The 19,298-nt window shown below is 58.4% G+C and overlaps 1 protein-coding gene across 1 annotated transcript in view; it reads right to left on the minus strand.

Moving 5' to 3' along the window:
• CLIP2 (CAP-Gly domain containing linker protein 2) overlaps window positions 1-18,817 on the minus strand; it is a 57,557-nt gene extending 38,740 nt beyond the window's left edge. Inside the window, exons 1-2 of the mRNA XM_075564849.1 lie at window positions 18,620-18,817; window positions 1,922-2,106 (exon numbers count right to left, since the gene is read on the minus strand). Coding sequence (XP_075420964.1) covers window positions 1,922-2,039 — 118 coding nt within the window. The 5' untranslated portion in view covers window positions 2,040-2,106; window positions 18,620-18,817. The remainder of the gene's footprint in view (window positions 1-1,921; window positions 2,107-18,619) is intronic.
• Between the last annotated feature and the right edge of the window lie 481 nt (window positions 18,818-19,298).

Here is a 19,298-nt window from a genome sequence, read left to right on the forward strand (position 1 = left end):
GGAACAGTTGGCGGGGCTGTGAGACCCTGTGGGGCGGGAAGGCACAATCCTACAGGAGTTGCTTTTGTGTCTGCTCCAAGATCCCTAGAGAAGAGGGGTGGCTGGAGCCTCGAGGCACGGCCCCTCCTCACTCCTTCCCAGGCTCCCTTACCTGCCCACGTGCCTGCCCACCCCCACCAGGGGCACCTGTGCACTTGGGTGGCCTGGCTGGGCCTAGGCCTGGCAGTGTTTGGGGAGGGGACCACTCCCCACCCCCCACCACCTTTTCACTGGGACTCATTGGCTCTGCCAGACACCAGGTTCTGCCAACGGCCCAGGCCGTGGACTCAAACATCCTCTGGCCATGCTCAACGCCAAGGTTGCCCAGACTGTGATCCGGCCATTTGCGCCTCTTTGGCCTTTTGTGCCAACCAGATTCGAGAAGAGCGTCTCACCCAGGGGCTGGGGGGCAGGTGTGTGTATTTGGGGTATGGGGGGCGGTTGTCGCCAGAACACAATGACTGGACTCAGAGATGTTCACAGCGGCGTGGCTCGTCACAGCGGCAAATACCACAGTCCCCTTCTTCCAACTGCACAGAGCCAGCCAGCAAACTGTCCAGGCCCCTCTCCCCGAACCCCCCAGGCTCAAGACCCCCGCCCCCAAGCTTTCCTCACTGCTATGAAGCAGAAAGGAAACCTCAGTCCCAAGCCCCCCACCCCCGCACCCCTTTCCTAGCCTCATCTCCTCTCTCTAGTCCTTCCGCTTTCGGTCCAACCCTAAAGCTCACAAGTTTCCCTGGATGGCGCAAACAGTGAAGTGCTCGGCCACCGGCTGAAAGGTTAGCAGTTCAAACCCACAGGAGGCACCTCGACGATCTGCTTCCGAGAGGTCCCAGCCCTGACAGCACAGGTCCAGTCTGCACCAGGGGGTGCCCTGGGCTGGTTCAACGCTATTACACCCTCTGCCATGGGGTGGATTCTGATGCACGGCGACCCTCTAGGGCAGGTGGCACTGCCCCCGTGGGTTTCTGAGCCTGTCACTCTTCACGGGAGGAGAAAGCCTCATCTCTCTGATCTTACCATTCGCTAGCAGCCTTGTAACAAATCACACCACTAGGGCACAGCGCTCTACAGTCACCGGCAATGATGTTTTAAAAACCTCACCGCCATCAAGTTGATGCCGACTCACAGCGACCCTGCAGGACAGGGTGGACTTGCCCTTGTGAGCTTTCGAGACTGTAACTATTTATTGGCAGGAGTAGAAAGCCCCGTCTTTCTCCCGAGGAGCAGCTTGGTAGTTTCAAACTGCTGACCTTGCCGTGAGCGGCCCACTATAGCCACACCACCACCGGGTTCCCCAAGACATAAGCCACACACGGAAGGAAATGTATCAAAACAGGGTCAATAGTTGCCTTTGGGGAGGGGCAATCACGGGCAATTTTCCCTCTGGCGTCCACCTTGCCAGAAGGTGCTGTGCAGTGTGTGTCTCTTGCTCCCAATGGCAGAAAAAGCCAGGCAGTATCAGGGTCTGCTCCCCACCTGCCCTCGGGGCTGGTGCCTATAGTCCCTGCCCCGTGGGCACCCTCCGCCCACTGCAGGAAGACAGCAGGCCAGACAGGGAAAGGGTAGAGAACATGGATTTGTCTAGCAGACAAGGAGCTGACTCCCCAAGAACCCTAGAAGGGGGCTAGGTGGAAGTTGGGTACACGGCAGGGGCTGGAGTTCGAATCCTAGCTGAGTAGCCATGGGGGAGGGACTGAACCTCTCTGTGCAGCCCATGGCGGTGCCCATCTCCCCAAATGGGAGAACGGAAAGGGGGTGATGCCCACCAACCAAGAGTCAGCACCTGTTCATCAGTTCATTTTAAAAGCAGTCAGACACAAAGAAGAACTTCCAGCGAACCGGTCTTAGCCTGTGTTCCCAGCGCCCTCATGCTACATACCTTCCTTGGAGCCAGTGGCCACGGCGGCGCCCGAGGCTGACCCCGTGGATGCCCGGCCCACGGGGCTGGAGTGCTTCCCCCCGCGGCCGGGGGGCTTCAGGCCGCTGGGCTTCTGCATGGCGCTGCCAACTCGCTGTGTGGACGGTTGTGCCGGTCACGTCTGCTCTGCCATCCTGGTCACTCACCTGCGGGCAGAGAGCAGGAGAGAACTCGTCACAGGGTCACAGGGGGCTGGGTTCACGTGCCCAGAGCACCCTGGGGCTGACGGCGGCCTTGGCAGCACCCATACCCAGTGAGGCAGGGACTAACAGCATCCACTTCCCAGAGAGAATCTGAGGCGCAGAGCCCAGGCAGCAAGAGAGAGGAGCTGCTGGGGGACCCGCGTCCAGGTATCCTGGGCCCTAGGGTGATGGGCACACTCCCCATGGCCCATTTCTGGGCCAGAAGGTAGACTGCAGGCCTGCCACATTCCCCCAGGAGCCCTGTCCCGGCCTGGGGTACTCGGCACCAAGCACAGGCGGGTGCAGATTCTGACCCTCTCGTACAGATGCGCCACGGAGCCTCGGTCCCAATGGCCTCATGGGAGGTGGGCAGGGCGGAGCAAAGGCCAGCGTGAGCCATCCCTGTAAACTGTCCCCCTCACCACACAGACCTCCTGCTGACCCTGGACTCCCCACACACACTGCCCACTTCAACCCAGGAGACGGGCACATCCTTCTCTGGAAGGGCCACCTGCCCCAAGTCCCCACTGGGCCCATGACCCTGCCCACAGCCTCACCATCGCGACTTTACAGCCTTACAACTAAGCGGGGGTGGGGAGCATGTGCCCACCTTACAGGGGTATGGGCGTTTAACAAATGAGCCTCCTGAGCAGAGGGCAGCCTCCCATCCCCAAGGGAATGGGTTCCCAGGGGCAGATGACAGAAAGGGCCAGAGGACAGGCCTGTGTCTCCCAGCCTGCCTCCTCATCCCATGTCTGGACCAAATCCCTCTTTCTATGTATCTTATGGTGAAACACATACACATATGTGTATGTACGTGCACATGTATGTACATACATGCTTGCCACTTAAGTCGTTATTAAAGGTTATAAAAATTAAAACGATGACTTACACTCATTGTGCTGACACCACCACCACCCCTCTCCAAAGTTTCCCATCTCTTCAAATAAGAAGGCAGCAGACACGCACCCCCACAGGTGGGATCACACAGCATCTGCCCGCTGTCAGGCTGGTTTCACCCCGCACGAGGCCCTCGAGGCCCGTCCACGGCACAGCAGCTGCGTGTGGCTCAGCAGCCGTGGCAGCTAGCTGTGGGCACGCACACCTTGTAGGTGGACCCAGTTGTCTGAGGGGACACCTGGGCTGCTCCCACCTTGTGGCTACGTCCTGGAGATGCTGCTGCTGTGGACATTGGGGGGCAACTGTCTGGGTTCATCTCTACTTTCTTTGCAGTCCCCAAGATGCAGACTAGTTATGCATTGAGCTGATCACATGGGAGGGGGACCTGCGCACCCCAGGGTAGGAAGGCTGGACAAGCTCCGACACACACCCAACCTGCCGACTTCCAGGAGGGCACCTCAAGCAGCACATCGTTCTGGGGGCAGGCAGCCTCCTTTCTCTCTCGCAGCTACCGGCCTTGCAAGTGGCAGCCAAACGTTCATCAGAAAGCCCCTCACTGCTACCAAAGACACCCCACCGCACTCAGAGGGCCCCTACAGGACAGGGTGGAACTGCCCTGTGGCTCTCCTAGACTGGGATGCTTGACAGGAGGAGAAAGAGCGGCTGGTGGCTTCAAACCGCTGACCTTGGGGTGGGCAGCCCAGGGAGTAACCACTGTGCCACCAGGGCGCCGAGAGCCTGTCAGAGCCAGCACTGTGATCTGATCAGCCAGCCCCACCTGGGAATTCCAGGCCTGTGAATCACTGGGCAGGCTGCTCCCTGCTTCCCCTCCAGGTGTCTTGTTCCCCAAGGAGCTGCCATTTGGGCTCTGGACCAGTAGATTAGGCCAAGTAACACCTCGAAGCCAGAGAGGGGCTCACTGAGCCCACCAAGGGAGTGAGGGTTGTCTCTGGAAGCAGTGACTGCCCTCAGGACAACCCTCCTGCCTCGTGGTGCCCAGGCAAACTTCTCCGCTCCAGCAGCTCAGCCAGGGGGCCCTTGGCCCAGGAAATGCTATCCCACAGAGAGCCCCTTGTACTTAAAGCAGTGGTCTCCCATCCACCTTCTGCACCCACACCCACCCAGAGAAAAGAGCTAGCTACAAATCATATATCGAGTGAAGGACTTACAGTCAGGACAGAAAGGAGTGCCTACATTCGTCAATATGTCAATGAACAGCCTGATTAAAAAGCAACAAAACCAACCAATGCATGATCAGATTAGACATTTCACCAAAGAAGACAATCAGTACAAATAATCAGCGAGTCCGTCCACAGAGGGCCAAGCTTGCTGGTCACCAGGGAAACACAGCTCAAGAGCACAACTCACACGTATCGGGACCAAAACCGGACCCACGGCCTTTGAGGCGACTCACAGCAACCTTACAGGACAGGGGAGAACTGCCCCTGTGCGCTCCTGAGGCTGGAACTCTCTGCAAGAGCAGACAGCCTCATCTTTCTCCCTCAGAGCGGCTGGTGGTTTCGAACAGCTGTCCTTGTGGTTAGCAGGCCAACGGGTAACCACTACACCACCAGGGTTCCTCTACACAACGGAACAGCGTGGTGGGGTGGGGGCACAACAGAAATCAAGAACAGACATCATCAGGGCGGAGCAACCGGAATGCTCACACGCTGCTGGTGGGAGTGAGAAGCCAATCATTTGGCTCAAATGTTTTCTGAACAGTCTAAGTGTACTCCCCACCCTAGGAGGGAGGCTCCTAAAAATATGTGCAAAAATGGGGTGAAAAGCTTGTGGGACTTTTCCATGAACTTTCTGAAGCCCCCTCATGGGGAGGGGGTGGAGATCCAAGAGAAATGAAAGTATGTGACGTCCACACCAGGGCCTCACTATTGCACCTCGATTCGTGGTCACCCCAAACGGCCACCGGCTACGGGACGTTTAAGAAAGTGTTTCCCGAAGTGGGTGATCCGAGAGGTGGGGAGGAGGCCCGTGGAATGCCCCCGGGGGTGGGGCAGTCAAGCACACACCTATACTGTATCTTGGGTGGCAGGCTGGAGCACTAGTTTGTCATTACCAGAAGGGGATGGAGGGTGGGGCGGTTCGAAAGGTGGTGGGCCAAATCAGTTTGGGCATCGGTGGTCTCAACAAACCGTGAGGTGGTCTGTCCACACGATGGGCCACTCTTGGCCAACACAAAAGAATGACCGATACAAGACAGACGGGTCTTCACAATGCCCTGCTCGGTAAAAACGGCACTTTCTGTCGCCGGACAGAAAAGACCGAGCCAATTATTTGATTCCATGTCTACAGAATTTCGAGACATGGCAAATCACAGCCACCAAACACAGGTCAGTGGCTGCCGGGCGGTGGGATGGGGAGTGGGTGGGAGGGAAGGGGAGTGGTATGGGCACCAGGCAGAGGGTCTGAGGGCACTGGCCCCTGGAGAACTTCTTAGGTGGTCGCAACGTTCTAAACCTGGCTCGCGGTGACAGAAGCCCAGCTGAGTGTGGACACTAAAATTCAGAGAGCAGCAATGCATACAAAGAGGGCGCTGTGGGAGTCCTGGTTGTCCAGTGTGGCGTTGGGCTATTAACCAAAATCACCAGCAGCTCCACTGGAAAAAGACAGGCCTTTCTACTCCCGTAGGAACCCACTCACAGGGCCAGAGCTACTCGTCCTGTAGGGCTGCCATGGTATCTACTCCGTGGCAGTGAGTTTGTTTTGGTTTAGGGTTGGTGGTTCAAACCCACCAGCCACTCTGACGGAGAAAGAGAGGCTGTCTGCTCCTGAAAAGATGTACAGTCTCTGAAATCCTGCATGGGGACCGATGTGATCGGGAGAGGACTCTGCGGCCGTGGGTCGGTGGGGTACACTCAGAATGGCTGGATTTCAGGGAACCAGCTAAAGCTCAATGAAAACAATTATATACAAAATAAAACCCCCATGCCGCCTCCACTTCCGACTCCAAGCCACCCACAGGACACGGAACTGCCCCATGGGTTTCCCAGACGGTGACTCCTTCCAGAAGCATAAAGCCTCTCCTTTCTCCCCAGGAGTGGCTGTTGGTTTTGAACTGCTGACCTTGCAAATGACAGCCCAATGCCCGTCCATATAAAATAAAATAAGACTCCCCCAAAGCCCAAGTTCATCGGGACCCCTCTTTCTCTGCCCTCTCCAGCTCCTTCAATGCCTGACCCCATGTTACCTCCCCCAGGAAGTCTCCCAGGCACCTCAGGGCCACACCACGCGCAGACGAGAAGCGAGTATGCAAATCCCCATGACTGCCAATCTCAACTCCCAGGAGGCCACAGGGAGCCTCTGGGAACTGGCTCCCCAGAGGTCCAGGCACAGAGCCCAGGATCCGGAAATGCACACCAGCATGCTTACTGTGACCAGTGGCCACAGGTCTCCTGGGACACTCCTTAGGGGAAGTTCCGGAGGCTCCCGCATGCCGGGCCAGGTAGTTCAGGGAGGCCTGGGAAGGGAGTGGTCAGCTCAGGGCCAGGCGACAAGGAGCCAGCGCTGAATCACACCAGCCGGGTGGCCATCCCAGCCCTTCCCTCCACTCCCCTTCCCCAACCCCGGCACAGCCCTGGAATAACATTTGCGAGACCCCTGGCCTCGGGGAGAGCGCCTGCTGGTCCCAGGGACAATGACCAGAGGCAGCAGTGAGAGGAAAACCAAGCAGGCATTCAGCCTTGGAGCTGGCCCTGGGAGCGGCGGGCAGGGGTGGGGGGATGGGGTGCTAGTGAGCAGGAAGTGGGAGGCCGCCCAGGCCAAGGCCCCTGTGTGACTCAGCAGAGCTCCTATGGGACACAGGAAGAAAGGGGCTTCTTGGGAAAAGCTGGGACTTTGTGATAGATGGTGAGAGGAGGCCCCTCGGAGGCAAGGGCAAACCCCAGACCCGCCTGCCAGGAGCCTCAGTTCCACAGCCTCTACAATGGGGGCTAGAAGGCAGCGGTCAGTTCCTGGAAGGAGCTCGACTGCCGGCCAGGGAGCCTCATGGCCAGCCACCACTGCAGCTGCAAGCTCAGGGGAGGCCCATGGGCTGCCGGGCTGCTGCTGGGTGTCCAGGTGGAGGCTCAGGATGGGGCTGACCGGATGCAAACGGGTGACAGGACCATGTCCTCAGAGGCTCTACCCACATGCCCCTCAGAGCCCAGCACCGGGGCTGCACAGGTGGCCTCTGTGACCATGCACACACCAGCCCGACAGGGATTCGGGGGGCAGGGGGTGGGCAGCCATTCACATGCACAGGCTCCTTTGTCCGCCCTCAATTGCCACTAACGGAGGATACCCCGGCTGCGTTGCAGGTTTCCATTTCAGCTGCCCCGCAGGGCCCGGCGGGAGGGGGACAGGGGCCAAGTAGGGCAGTGCAAAGCCTATCACAGTCCCCCGGGGGGTGAGGGGTGGGACACCCACGCCCTTGGCTGGCGGGGTGGGTTCTGGCAGGGAATGTGCTGCCAGCCAGGCTCTCTCTACGGCCTGTCCCTTCTCCCTTCCTCACGGTCAAGGCCGTTGGGTGCTCCCACCCACCTCTCACCATGGAGGGCACCCTCCTCTCCTGGGCCCAAGGGCCAGGCCTCCTGCAGCATGGGCTCTTTGTAAGGGGGGCAGGGGAGCAGGATGGGCAGGGGGGCCCAAGAGGGAGAGCCATTCCAGCATAGGCCCTGTTAGACCAGGTCACCCCACAGTGGGGTTTCCGTGGGGCAGGGGATGTACTGAGGGACACAGAAAGCTAGCTGGAGAGGGGCGAGGAGGGCTCGCTGGGCAGTCACCCCACTCAGCACTCAGTGCCCAGCACACCCCATGGGGACACCATGCCCAGATCACCCCACTAGGTAAACACCAGGTGTGCCCCACCAGGAACCCTTCGCTGGGTACAGGCTCCCAGGACACTCTTCCAGGTACATCCTGGCCGGACCCCCACAGTGCACTCCTGCAGACCCCCCCCCCGACAGGAAGTCATTACAGCAAAAAACAGCTCCCCTTCGAGCTGGGGGCATTGTGGGGCGTGGGGGGCAGACCATCTGTGCCTCCCCAGCGCCCACACACAGGCCTCGCTCTGCTCCTGCCCACTAGGGAGGCCTCAAGGGAAGCTGGCACCCACCCAGGCTGGGGGCGGGAGTGACCCCAAGGAGGATGGGGTGGGGCGGCCTGCTCCAGATCCCAAGGTACCCTGAGGACACAGCACCCACCAAGGGGCTACAAAAAGCAGGGCAGCTGGGTGGGAACGCCCCACCCCTGTGAACCCCACGGCAGGTGGGGCCTGGGCTTGGGCTGGTCAGCCACCAGGGGAGTGGGGAGTGGAGACAGCAGCCAGGCAGGACCAGGAGGGCCCTGGGTGAGCAGCAGGGGCAGAGTCCACCAGGCCCAGGCCTTCCCCCGTGTCCCTGAGCTTGGCACCCTCGAACTCAGCCCAGGCTTGAAGTTGGAGGTCTAGGCCCAGCTCAGGGGCTCGCTCACTGCCAAGGAGTCGGCAACGACTGGCAGACCCTACAGGACAAGGCAGATCTGCCCTGTGAGTGGCCAGGACTCCACTGTTTCTGGGAGTGGAAAGCCCATTCTCCCAAAGGCTGGCCAGAAGTTTCAAATTGCTGGCTTTGCAGGTTGCGGTTGAACTCGTAAGCACGACACCACCAGGGCCTCTGCTCAGGGCTTAGCAATCCCACTTAACCAGCAGGACTCCGACCCGTCCTGCCGACAGCCCGGAAGACTGTGGAGCCGGGGCGGGAAGTAAAACCAGAACCTTGCCTTCCCCAGTTGTGACCCCAGGGCTTGGCCATCTGCCTTCAGGTTTGGAGGGACTCATGTGCTGCCACCCAGCAAGGAGCAAAGGGGCCCAAGGCTGTGTCAGGTCAAGGGTGGGAAAGTTACATCTGTCTACTTCCCGGGCGGGCCTCCATAGCCACACACCCCCCCCCACACGTACACCACCCACACCACTCCACATGCACACACATGCCTACACACAGCCATGCACACACTGACATACATTCATGCATTCACACACATGTATACCCATTCACTCACACTTACATAAGTCATGCATACATATCCATTCACACACACAGCCATGCACACACCTACATACATGTACTCGCACACATGCATAGCCATTCACTCACACTTACATATACACTTACATACAGCCATGCATACACATGCATCCATTCACACACACATACTTGACCCACACACATCTATACCTCGATACACAAGCATCCACACACTGTATACAAGCAAAACTACACACACACACACACACACAACTGCATACAAACACATACATAGTGTTGGCACGCCCCAAACAGAACAGAGCCGTGGCCCAGAGCCAGGCCCAGGCAGTGTGGCCCCCACCCCCACCCCTTCCCGAGGCTGGCTGGGGTTTCCAAGGCTGTACACCTGGATGGGTGCAGACAGCCTCATCATTTGTCCGGCCGAGCAGCTGGTGGGTTTGAACCACTGACCTTGCAGTCAGAGGCTCAGCACTTAGCCCGCAGTGCCACCAGGGGGCCGTGGGTTTGGGCTGATGGAACAGTAGCTGAGTGCTCAGCAGCCTACAGGAGCTAACCAGGGTGGTCGCCATCTAGGGATGGGCTCCTATAAAGCTTAAACACAAACAAAACAACACAGCCTTTGCCATTAAGCCGAACTTCACAGGGACCGGACTGCCTGCTCCCCCGCTCCCCGCTGGGTTTCCAAAGTTATCGGCACCACTAGGACAGCAGATAACCCCGTCTTTCTCCCACAAAGCGGCTGCTGGGTTTGAACCTCGGCTGCCGAGCACTTTCCATGAGGACACCTCCCTGTAAAGCCATCAGGCTCATCAGCAGGGGACTCCACTCGCAGCCACACACCACCACCACCACCCCTTTCATGCATCTGCTTCCTGCCCTTTGGAAGGGCTCACCCTCGGGGCAGAGGTCAGCACCATCGAGTCAGTATTAGCATCCGACCTTCCAAGTCTTGCTCCCCAGGAGCAGCAGGTGGTTTTGAACTGCTGACTGTGGGGATCACAGGCCAACATGCAACCTCTATACTCCCAAGGCTCCTTGTTTCTGCTGCTGGGTTGTCAGTACCTGGGACAGCGCCCAGGACAGCGCTCACTCTAGGCCCAACCAAAGACCCTCTAGGGCAGGGGCCCTCAAACTACTGCCCGCGGACATTTATCCGTCCTGCCGGGTGTTTTTGCCCCCCCTTTTTTAACTTCAAAATAAGATGTGCAGTGTGCAGAGGAATTTATTCATAGTTTTTTTAAAACTATAGTCTAGCCCTCCAATGGGTCTAAGGTCTTAGAAACGGAGACACCACTCCAGGCGGGTCTGCCCACATGCAGATACGCCCACATACAAGCACCTGACATGATGACAACCCCATCATATACACCCTGTACAAATACAGGTATATGTGCAGGGTTGGTGCCATAATGTACTTATGAGGAACAGTCACACACAGTCTACTGTGTAGAGAGCCACTACTGTGTAGAAAGCAGCCACTGTGTTGAAAGCAGCTACTCTGTTAAAAGCAGCTACTGTGTTGAAAGCGGCAGTATTGGAGGTAAAACAACACTTCATGAATTATAATTACATATTGTTTTTGTGATAAATCACTATGCTTTAATTATGTTCAATTCGTAACAACAAAAATACATCCTGCCAGATGAAGGGGGAGGAGGAGAGAGTGGAGCACATCCTGGCCCACGAGGTCTTGAGGACGATGTTTCCAATTAGAACAGACGGTCCACAGAGAGGATCACATGGCCGGCCCCACCACGAGACATGACATCCCTCACTGACCCATAGCCCTACAGGGGACAACATCGGAGACAGTGTGGGAATTGCGCCTGATCTGATCCTGCCACACCGAGGCAAAACACTAAGGTGGTGCAACAGAACAGCAAGGGAATGGAGCGGCGAGGTCCCCAGGGAATGCTGAAGGTAAACTTCAGGGCCAGGGTTTGGTGCCCAAACAGAGTGGACTGGAAAACACTTCTATAGGCCAACAAATAGTCCTTGAACTAGCTACAAGCTTTTCTTTCTTGTTGTGTTGTGCTTTGTTTTTTGTCATTGGTTTGTTGTTGTTTTGTTTTATATTGTTGCTTGGTTTTGTTGTGCATGTTATTATCTCCGCAGGTTTGTCTAAATAAGATAGGCTGGATGAACAATCTGGAGGAAAAACAACAGAACCGACAGTCCTGGGGGGACATGGGAGAGGGGGAGGTGGGGGGGAAGGTAGTGGTGTTAACAAACCCAGGGGGAAGGGAACAACAAGTGATCCAAATCGGTGGTGAGGAGGGTGTAGGAGGCCTGGTAGGGCTTGATCAAGGATAATGTAACTGAGAGGAATTACTGAAACCCAAATGAAGGCTGAGCATGACAGTGGGACAAGAGGAAAGTAAAAGGAAATAGAGGAAAGAGCTAGGAGGCAAAGGGTATTTACAGAGGTCTAAATAAAGGCATGTTCATATGCAAATATATTTATATATGAGGATAGGGATATAGATCTATGAGCATATATTTATAGGTTTAGTATTAAGGTAGCAGAAGGACATTGGGCCTCCACTCAAGTACTCCCTCAAAGCAAGAATACTTTCTTCTATTAAATTGGCATTCTGTGATGCTCACCTTCCAGACACAAGCACTGAAGACAAAGTGGGTGAATAAGCAAATGTGGCGAAGAAAACTGATGGTGCCTGACTATCAAAAGATACAGCATCTGGGGTCTTAAAGGCTGAAGGTAAACAAGCGGCCATCTAGCTCAGAAGCAACAAAGCCCACATGGAGGAAGCACACCAGCCTATGAGATCGATCACGAGCTGTCAATGGGATCAGGTATCAGCCATCATCAGAACAAAAAATCTTACCATAGTGAATGTAGAGGGGAGTGTGGAGGGGAGACCCAAAGCTCATTTGTAGGCACTGGACATCCCCTTACAAAAGGGTCTCTCCTTACAGAAGGGTCTTGGGGAGGAGACAAGCCAGTCAGGGCGCAATGTAGCAATGAGGAAACATACAACTTTCCTCTAGTTCCTAAATGCTTCCTCCTCCCCCACTATCATGATCCCAATTCTACCTTACAAATCTGGCTAGACCAGAGGATGTACACTGGTACAGACAGGAACCGGAAACACAGGGAATCCAGGGTGGATGATCCCTTCAAGACCAGTGGTGGTATGAGTGGCGATACTGGGAGGGTAGAGGGAGAGTGGGGTGGAAAGGGGGAACCAATTATAAGGATCTACATGTGACCTCTTTCCTTGGGGATGGACAACAGAAAAGTGGGTGAAGGGAGACATCAGACAAGGCAAGATATGACAAAACAATAACCTATAAATTATCAAGGGTTCATGAGGGAGCGGGGAGAGAAGGGGAAAAATGAGGACCTGATGCCAGGGGCTTAAGTGGAGAGCAAATGTTTTGAGAATAATGTGCTTTACACAATTGATGTATGTATGGATTGTGACAAGAGTTATATGAGCCCCTAATAAAACAATTAAAAAAGAAAAAAAATATTTACAGACTTAGGAAAAAAATAAAAAGAACATTCCAAAATTAAAAAAAATAAAGAAAAGAAAATACATCCTGCGTCACCACAACACGAGGAGCTGTATTACAGGGTGGCGGCATTAGGAAGGTTGAGAACCACTGCTCTAGGACCCTCTAGAAATCCCTGTTTCTAGAGACTTGTAAAGCTTTATGAAAGCAGAAAGCCTCATTTTCCAATTGCAGGGTGGCTGGTAGTTTTGAACTGCTGACCTGCGGTCAGTAGCTCAACATGTAACCCACTAAGCCAACAGCAGGAACTCAAAAACATTACGCTTGATGGAGACAGGGAAGGACAGAAGCCCCCCCCCCCCACACACACACACATGGAGTGGGACACCTCACGTCTGTTGGTTTGTGGTCAGCACCCTACGGGGTGGACACTTCCTCCATACAGGGCAGAGAGAAGCCAGCCAACATCCCACAGCCAATATCCCACTGAGGGTCCAACGACAGACAAAGGGGCAGTGAGTGAGTGGCCCCCGTCACTGGAGAGGCTGAGGCCCCTCTCTGAGGAGACCCTGCTCCAGCAAGCATGGTTGGCGAAGGGGTTCAAGCAGGGGTCCAGCACTGCCCCTGGAGCCTGGGCAATGGCGCCAACTCCAAGGTAGCAGGGAGGGAGCCTCCCCACCCCACGTCCAGGAGCCCAGGGGCCTGGGTCTAAGAGGCCACTCGGTCACTTACCAGTGGGTGACCGGGGCACACATCCCCAGCAATCGTGTCCCCAGTGGAGAAATCAGGCGACGAGTTACACTGGTAGAGCTCAGACAGCAGACCTCTTCAAAGTCTCAAAGCGCAAGCATGACCCACGCACTGGCTACAATGTGACAACGGCGAGGTGGTGTCTCCGTCCGTTGCGGGAGGGGGTCTTTGGAGGTGGCACCAACTCAAGGACCGCTAATGAAACCAGCAGGGTCTATGTGGCCTGGGGCATGGTGGGCTGTCTGTCGGACTTCTAACCACAAGGTCAGCGGTTTGGAACTACCTTCAGGAACCTTCCTGCTCCTGTAGGGGTTTTAGTTTCAGAAACCCACCGGGGCAGGTCTACTCTGTCCTGTAGCGTCACTAGGCATCACCATCAGACACCGTGTTTGCTGTGGTAGCGAATGACACAGCAACTGCTCCACAGGGGAAAGAGGCTTTCTGCTCCTGTAGATTCGCAACCTCAGAAACGCACGGGGGCCGCCCTACTGTCCTGGAGGGGGGTGGGAGATGTTGCTATGGGTCGGAATCCCATAGGATCACAACCAGGTGTCTGAGGATGGCCCTCCTTCTCGGCGGCACAGTGGGATAAACACGGGGCTGCTAAACAGAAAGGTCGGCTGTCCAAATCCACCAGCCACGACTGGAGAGAAAGATGAAGCTGTCTGATCCCTGACAGCCACTGTGCAAGAAAGTCCACCAAAAATGCGGCTTCTTCCCCGTGGTCGTGGCTGGAAACGTGACCCCCTGACTATGGTCTCCTTGGCGTGGCCAGGATTCCCAGGATCAACCTCCATTCGGCGACCGGCTATCACCGCCCTGTCTTGTGACGCGGTCTGCATCCTCCTCTCCGACCTGGGATCAGGGACGTGCCCTGAGTGAGGGTGGTCCACCTCGTTTTAATCCCCTGACGGCTCGCTGGCGGGCTGCTCCTGTCAGACCCCCTTCTGGGGGGTGATGCGTCCTTGTGTAACAGCTACATTGCATCAGTACACAACTGCCGAGCCCTCTGAGAATCAGGGCACCGCCAAGGTGACAGCACATTCGGAGAGACAGTTTAACACCTCATCATCAGAAAGGGGAACCATCTGAGGTGAAAGGACACGAGGTAGCAAAAATGCCCCAAGTAGTCAAATGTTACTTCCTCCCTCGTGGCACAAGTTGACCCTCAAATAGACCCATAGCCAGGTGCTGCAAGCCCACCCCCTGCTGTCCAGTCCCCTCCTCCACACCTACCAGGAACGTCCTCCCAGCTGCCCAAACCCACCCAACCCCCAGGTCGCCCGCAGCCCAGAACCTATCCCCGTCTACTCGCTGAGCAACCTCGGAGCGCCTGTGCAGCTGTCACCGAGCCGCCGTCCAGGCCCAGGCACCTCGTCTGCTCCAGCCTGGAGAGGTTTCTTTCTTTCTTTTTTTGGAAAAAAAACGGGAAGTTTATTCTGCACTTCCAGGGAGGGATTCACTCCATCAGGGAGTCAGAGAATCCGTGCTGTCAGGGAAGGTTGGAGAGAAAGGGAAGGGGAGAGATATGGGAGCCACTGGGGGTACCTGAGACATGGCCCTGGAGATGTTTCTAGAAGCGCTGATGGACTGATGTCTTCCCAAATACTGCACGGACAGCTCGCTTCCACAAGGCATGTCTGGATGTGAAGCTCACTCCACACTGGGGGCTGGTTCCCGCCCGCTGGCACCTATGCCCCATCTTCAACACTGTGTTAGGGGGCATCCCCAGGAAGAGCCGGAGCCCGAGTGGGCCTGGCTGGGCAGCATGCAGGAGCTGGCTCAGCCTGGACACTCCCCAGGGTAGCTCTAGAGAGAGCTAAGGTTTGGGCAAACCAGGTGCTCCCTCTGGCCCGAGGCAGTAGGGAGAACAGAGAGCAGGGAAGGGCAGGGAATTGGGAGCTGGTGAGGGCTGAAGGTATGGCTGGGGGGGTAGGGGGGACGCAGGCAGTGGGGAGCCCTGAGTGGCAAGGCCCCAGCTGGGAAGTTTCTGCTCAGAAGGGGAATGTTCCACTCCCACTTTGAAGCACTGTCTCGTGAATGTTTCTCTAGGTTCCTGTTTCTTTCACAACGACCCTGGGGCCCAGGCCAGAGGAGTCTGGTGGGGTGGTTGGTGGTGGTAGGTGAGTGTGTGTGTGAGTGTGTGTACGTGTGTGAGAGAAAGATCCAGCTCTGGAGGGAGAATGTACCTCTGCACCTCTCCAGTGACTCCCAACAGGCCAGGCGGCAGAGGGTGTGGCCACGGGTGTGTCCTATGCCATCAGTTTCGCCATCCCTGTCCGGGGGCCATGGCCTGCCTGCCACCTTCAGACCCTGAGCGCCTAGGACCCGGCCCCTGCCCAGCAAGGCACCCACCCCCTAAATGCACTGCATCCCATCCACACCCTCTTGAGGGCCTCCCCTGCTACCAGCTCCCCCATCAGCTGATGGGGCAGGGTGGGTACCCTCACCCAGGGTGAACCCGTACGTGTGTGTGCGCACGCGCATGCATGTGCCTGTATGTCTGTCTGTCTCTGAACTTGGGATCCTGACCCAGAGAGCACCAGACTGCTGGGAGAGGTATTACCTTAGCACCCTTCCAGAGCAAGGAGAGCAGGAGGAGGGGCCTCCTCCAGCTTCCCAGGCACCTGTAAATGCTCGCTGCCTACGTTTCCTGCCCGTTGGGCTCCACTCCCACCACCAGGCTCGCGGGGGTGGGGTGGGGTGGGGGGGGAGAGGCCCATTTCCTGCAACAAAGGAATCCCACAGATGTGGGACTGGCGACCCCTCTGTCTGGCACGCTACTCACAGTAAAAGAAAGGGGCAGGTGGACCTGGGAGGGGAGACAGGTGCCCCCAGTGGGGGCCAGCCCCCAAGCCCAATATCGTGTGTTTAGACTTTGTACTTGAATGAAAGGGGCGAAGATGGTGTGAACTGCACGGAATTGGAGCTGGCAGAGCAGGTGGGTGCGGTGGCACAGACAACACCCCTGGCAGGCACAGGGCACCGGGTGCAGATGGGCAACAGGCCCAGGTCTGCGCCTCGACTTCCTTCTCCTCAGATGCAAATCACCGAATCGCCCACAAACGCCTGCATTCCAGGGCTCAGAGCAGGTCGTGGCCGAGAAACCACACAAGACCAAAGTTCTACCCCAAACCACGAGGCAGCCAGCCAAGAGGGTCAAGAAGGTAGCACCCCGACTCAATGGAGGATGGAGAGGGAGGGGAGGTGGGGCTGGTGATTATCAGTAGGGTGGGGCCACCTCAGTTCAGGGGTGGGGCCAGGGAAAAAAGCAAGCAAGATGGAGCCAACCTCCTCTACAGAAGCCACCAGGGCAGGGGTCAGGGTGGCCTTCCCATGACCACTAAAGAGGGCCAGACCAGGGCCCAGGTAGAGGCCATAGTAAGGCAGAGGGCAGCAGGGCCCAGGGCAGGGCTAACAGGTAGCCTGAGGCCGCCTGGGGGCCTGGGGAGGGTGTGAGCCTCCTGTCACCAGAGGCGTATGACCGAGGGCCACTGGGCACAGCAGTAACGGCACTTCAGGCCAGGCATTGTGCACACAAGTCAACCAACACACAACAACACAGGCGCCCAGGTAACCCGCTCAGCCTCGAAGGCAGACACTGCGTCCCGTAGACACAGTGGACTCCGGCACCTGGCGCACGCCCAGGGGGGTCCCAGCAGCATTGGGCTCCAAGGGGTTGCCCATAGCCAGTGTTTCACAGGAAGACTGCCAGGCCTTTCTTCTGCGGCACCTCCGAGAGGACTTGAACTGCCACCCCTCCAGTCAGCAGCTAAGCACAGTGACCGTCTGCACCACCCAGAGAGCCCATCAGTTTCCAGATGTTACAGGTGGGGAATCGGAGGCAGGGAGGTGGAGTGACTTGCCGAGATCATAGGGCTAGAAAGGGAAAGAGCTAGGGATTGAACGGGGGCTGTCAGCAAATGCAGGAAAGGAACCGGGGCCCCTGTGGGAGAGACACATGCTCCCTCTCTGCGCCCCCCTTCAGGGGGCTTTGCCTATAGCACTCCAGGCACCCCTGCCGAGGGAGTGGGGGGACTACAGGCACCCCATGGTGCTCGTCTGCCTTGGGCGCTTCTCCCTAGTCCCCTCCTCCCAAAGTCAGCCCAACATCTCTACCAGCCCAGGCCAGGCACCGCAGCTATGGGTCCATGCCCTAAACCCAGTGCCTAGACCCCTGGAAGCCCCTGCCTCTTCTCCAGACTCCAAGCTTTTGCCATCCTGTTGCCTGCGTGAAGCTCCCTTCCTTCAACACCCAGCTCTGCCAAACTTCCTGCATCCATCCTAGGTGACTCTACATTGTGCCCGCCTCCCCACTTCATCCTCCTAGCTCTGAGGAGCCTGGCCAGGTCAGGGCGAAGTGACAGCAGCTAGCCGGCTGGACAGAGTAGGGCAGGGCTCACTATTTACGTTTACAACCTGCCAGGGGGAGGCCGCCCACTTGGTGCCTCACAGCCTCCCATGGCCCCGGACGGATGGAGCCCAACCCCAAAGACCCTACTAAGGGCATCCTTCAGGGGACAAGCAGCCCCCTGGGAGGGGCTCCTACTTCTCACTCAGAAGGGAGGATAGGGCTCTCAGAAGGCATGTGACTCCCCAAAGGTCCTTCCAGGGTGTGGCTGGGCCTGCGTGGCAGTGCCCAGTGGGCACTGGCCCTGCCCAGGCCCTGCTTGAAGGGCCACACTGGCGGCCCTGGAGGCCTGGCGCAGGCAGCATCCTCGGTGGCCCAGCCCCTCCCTGTGGGAGGATGGAAGATCTGCTGCCTCACCAACCATCCGTGCCAGCCAGGGGGAGGGGGGTCCCTCCGCCCATGCCCGAAGCTATCCCTCCCCATCACGCACGCACTTAAACCAAGTTTGCAACGGGCGTGGGCCAGGCGACCCCAGCCGGCGGGGCGGGGCACCTGGTTCTCCCAACCTCCGTCTGCAGAGGCGCTACGCAGCCGCGCCCACCAGGCTGTGCCCCCTAGCCCACCAGCCCAGAGCCTTGCCGTGCACTGCCTAGGAGGGGGCACATCAGACCCCACCGCGGGCAGATGGGCCGACCCAGCTCTGGGGGTGGGGGAGCTGGAGCTGCCTCCAGGATGGGGACCCGCAGGCCCGGGAGCGGCCCCCAACCCAACCCCCTGCCCCCAGCAGCGCTCCCTCCACGCCAGCAGGCAGCAAGGAACTGGGGATGCCCCCGGACCAGCGCCGCTCACGCCCACTGGGCCCCCAACCTTCCGCCTCTCCCCACGCGTGACAATGCCGCCGGCCGGCGCTGCCCACCCCCGCCGCGCCCCTCCTTTGTTGGCCGCGCGCCCCCTCCCCTGCAGTCGCGGCGGCTCCTACCTTCGCCCCTGCAGCCTCAGGCGAGGCGCCCGGAGGCCTGGCGGCCGGCCTCGGGTGCGCGGCTCCGCGGGCCCCGGGGGCGAGGATGCTCGGCCCCTCCCTGCGCCGCGGCCCCGGGCGGCAGCCCCTGCGGACGCCGGCCCTGCGCTCCGGCCGGCTCGCGTCGCTCGGGCGGTGGGCGCGGCGGCGGGCGGCGGGCGGCGGGCGGCGGGCGGCGGGCAGCGGGCAGCGGGCAGCGGGCGCTGAGGGAGGCCGGGCGCTGCCTGCACGCTGGGCGCGGAGCGGGGCAGAGCGGGCGCGGAGCAAGCGGCGCGGCTCCGGGAGGGAACAAAAGGGGCCGGCGCTGGGGCGGGCGCGCGGGGGCGGGGCTTGCGCCGGGGGGCGGGGCGGGCGCGCGGCCTCGTGGTTCTCCGGCCGCGGCGCCGCGCGGAAAGGGAGCGGGCGGGCGGATACCTCCCGGAGGCCAATCCCAGCCGGCCTCTCTGGGACGGTGGGACTGTGCCACGACGCACCTCGGCCCGCCCTCAAATCGAGTGTGAGCGAAGGGCAACCTTTAGCCAGGTTGTACCCACAAGGATACCCCAGACCCTGGGGAGAGGCAACACTGAGGATGGGAGGGCGGAGGGACCTGGACATAGGGCAATGGTCAGGCTTCTCCCAAGAAGGTGGGCTGGGCAGG

The sequence above is a fragment of the Tenrec ecaudatus genome, chromosome 12 (assembly GCF_050624435.1).
Source record: "Tenrec ecaudatus isolate mTenEca1 chromosome 12, mTenEca1.hap1, whole genome shotgun sequence".
NCBI classification, from domain to species: Eukaryota; Metazoa; Chordata; class Mammalia; order Afrosoricida; family Tenrecidae; genus Tenrec; species Tenrec ecaudatus.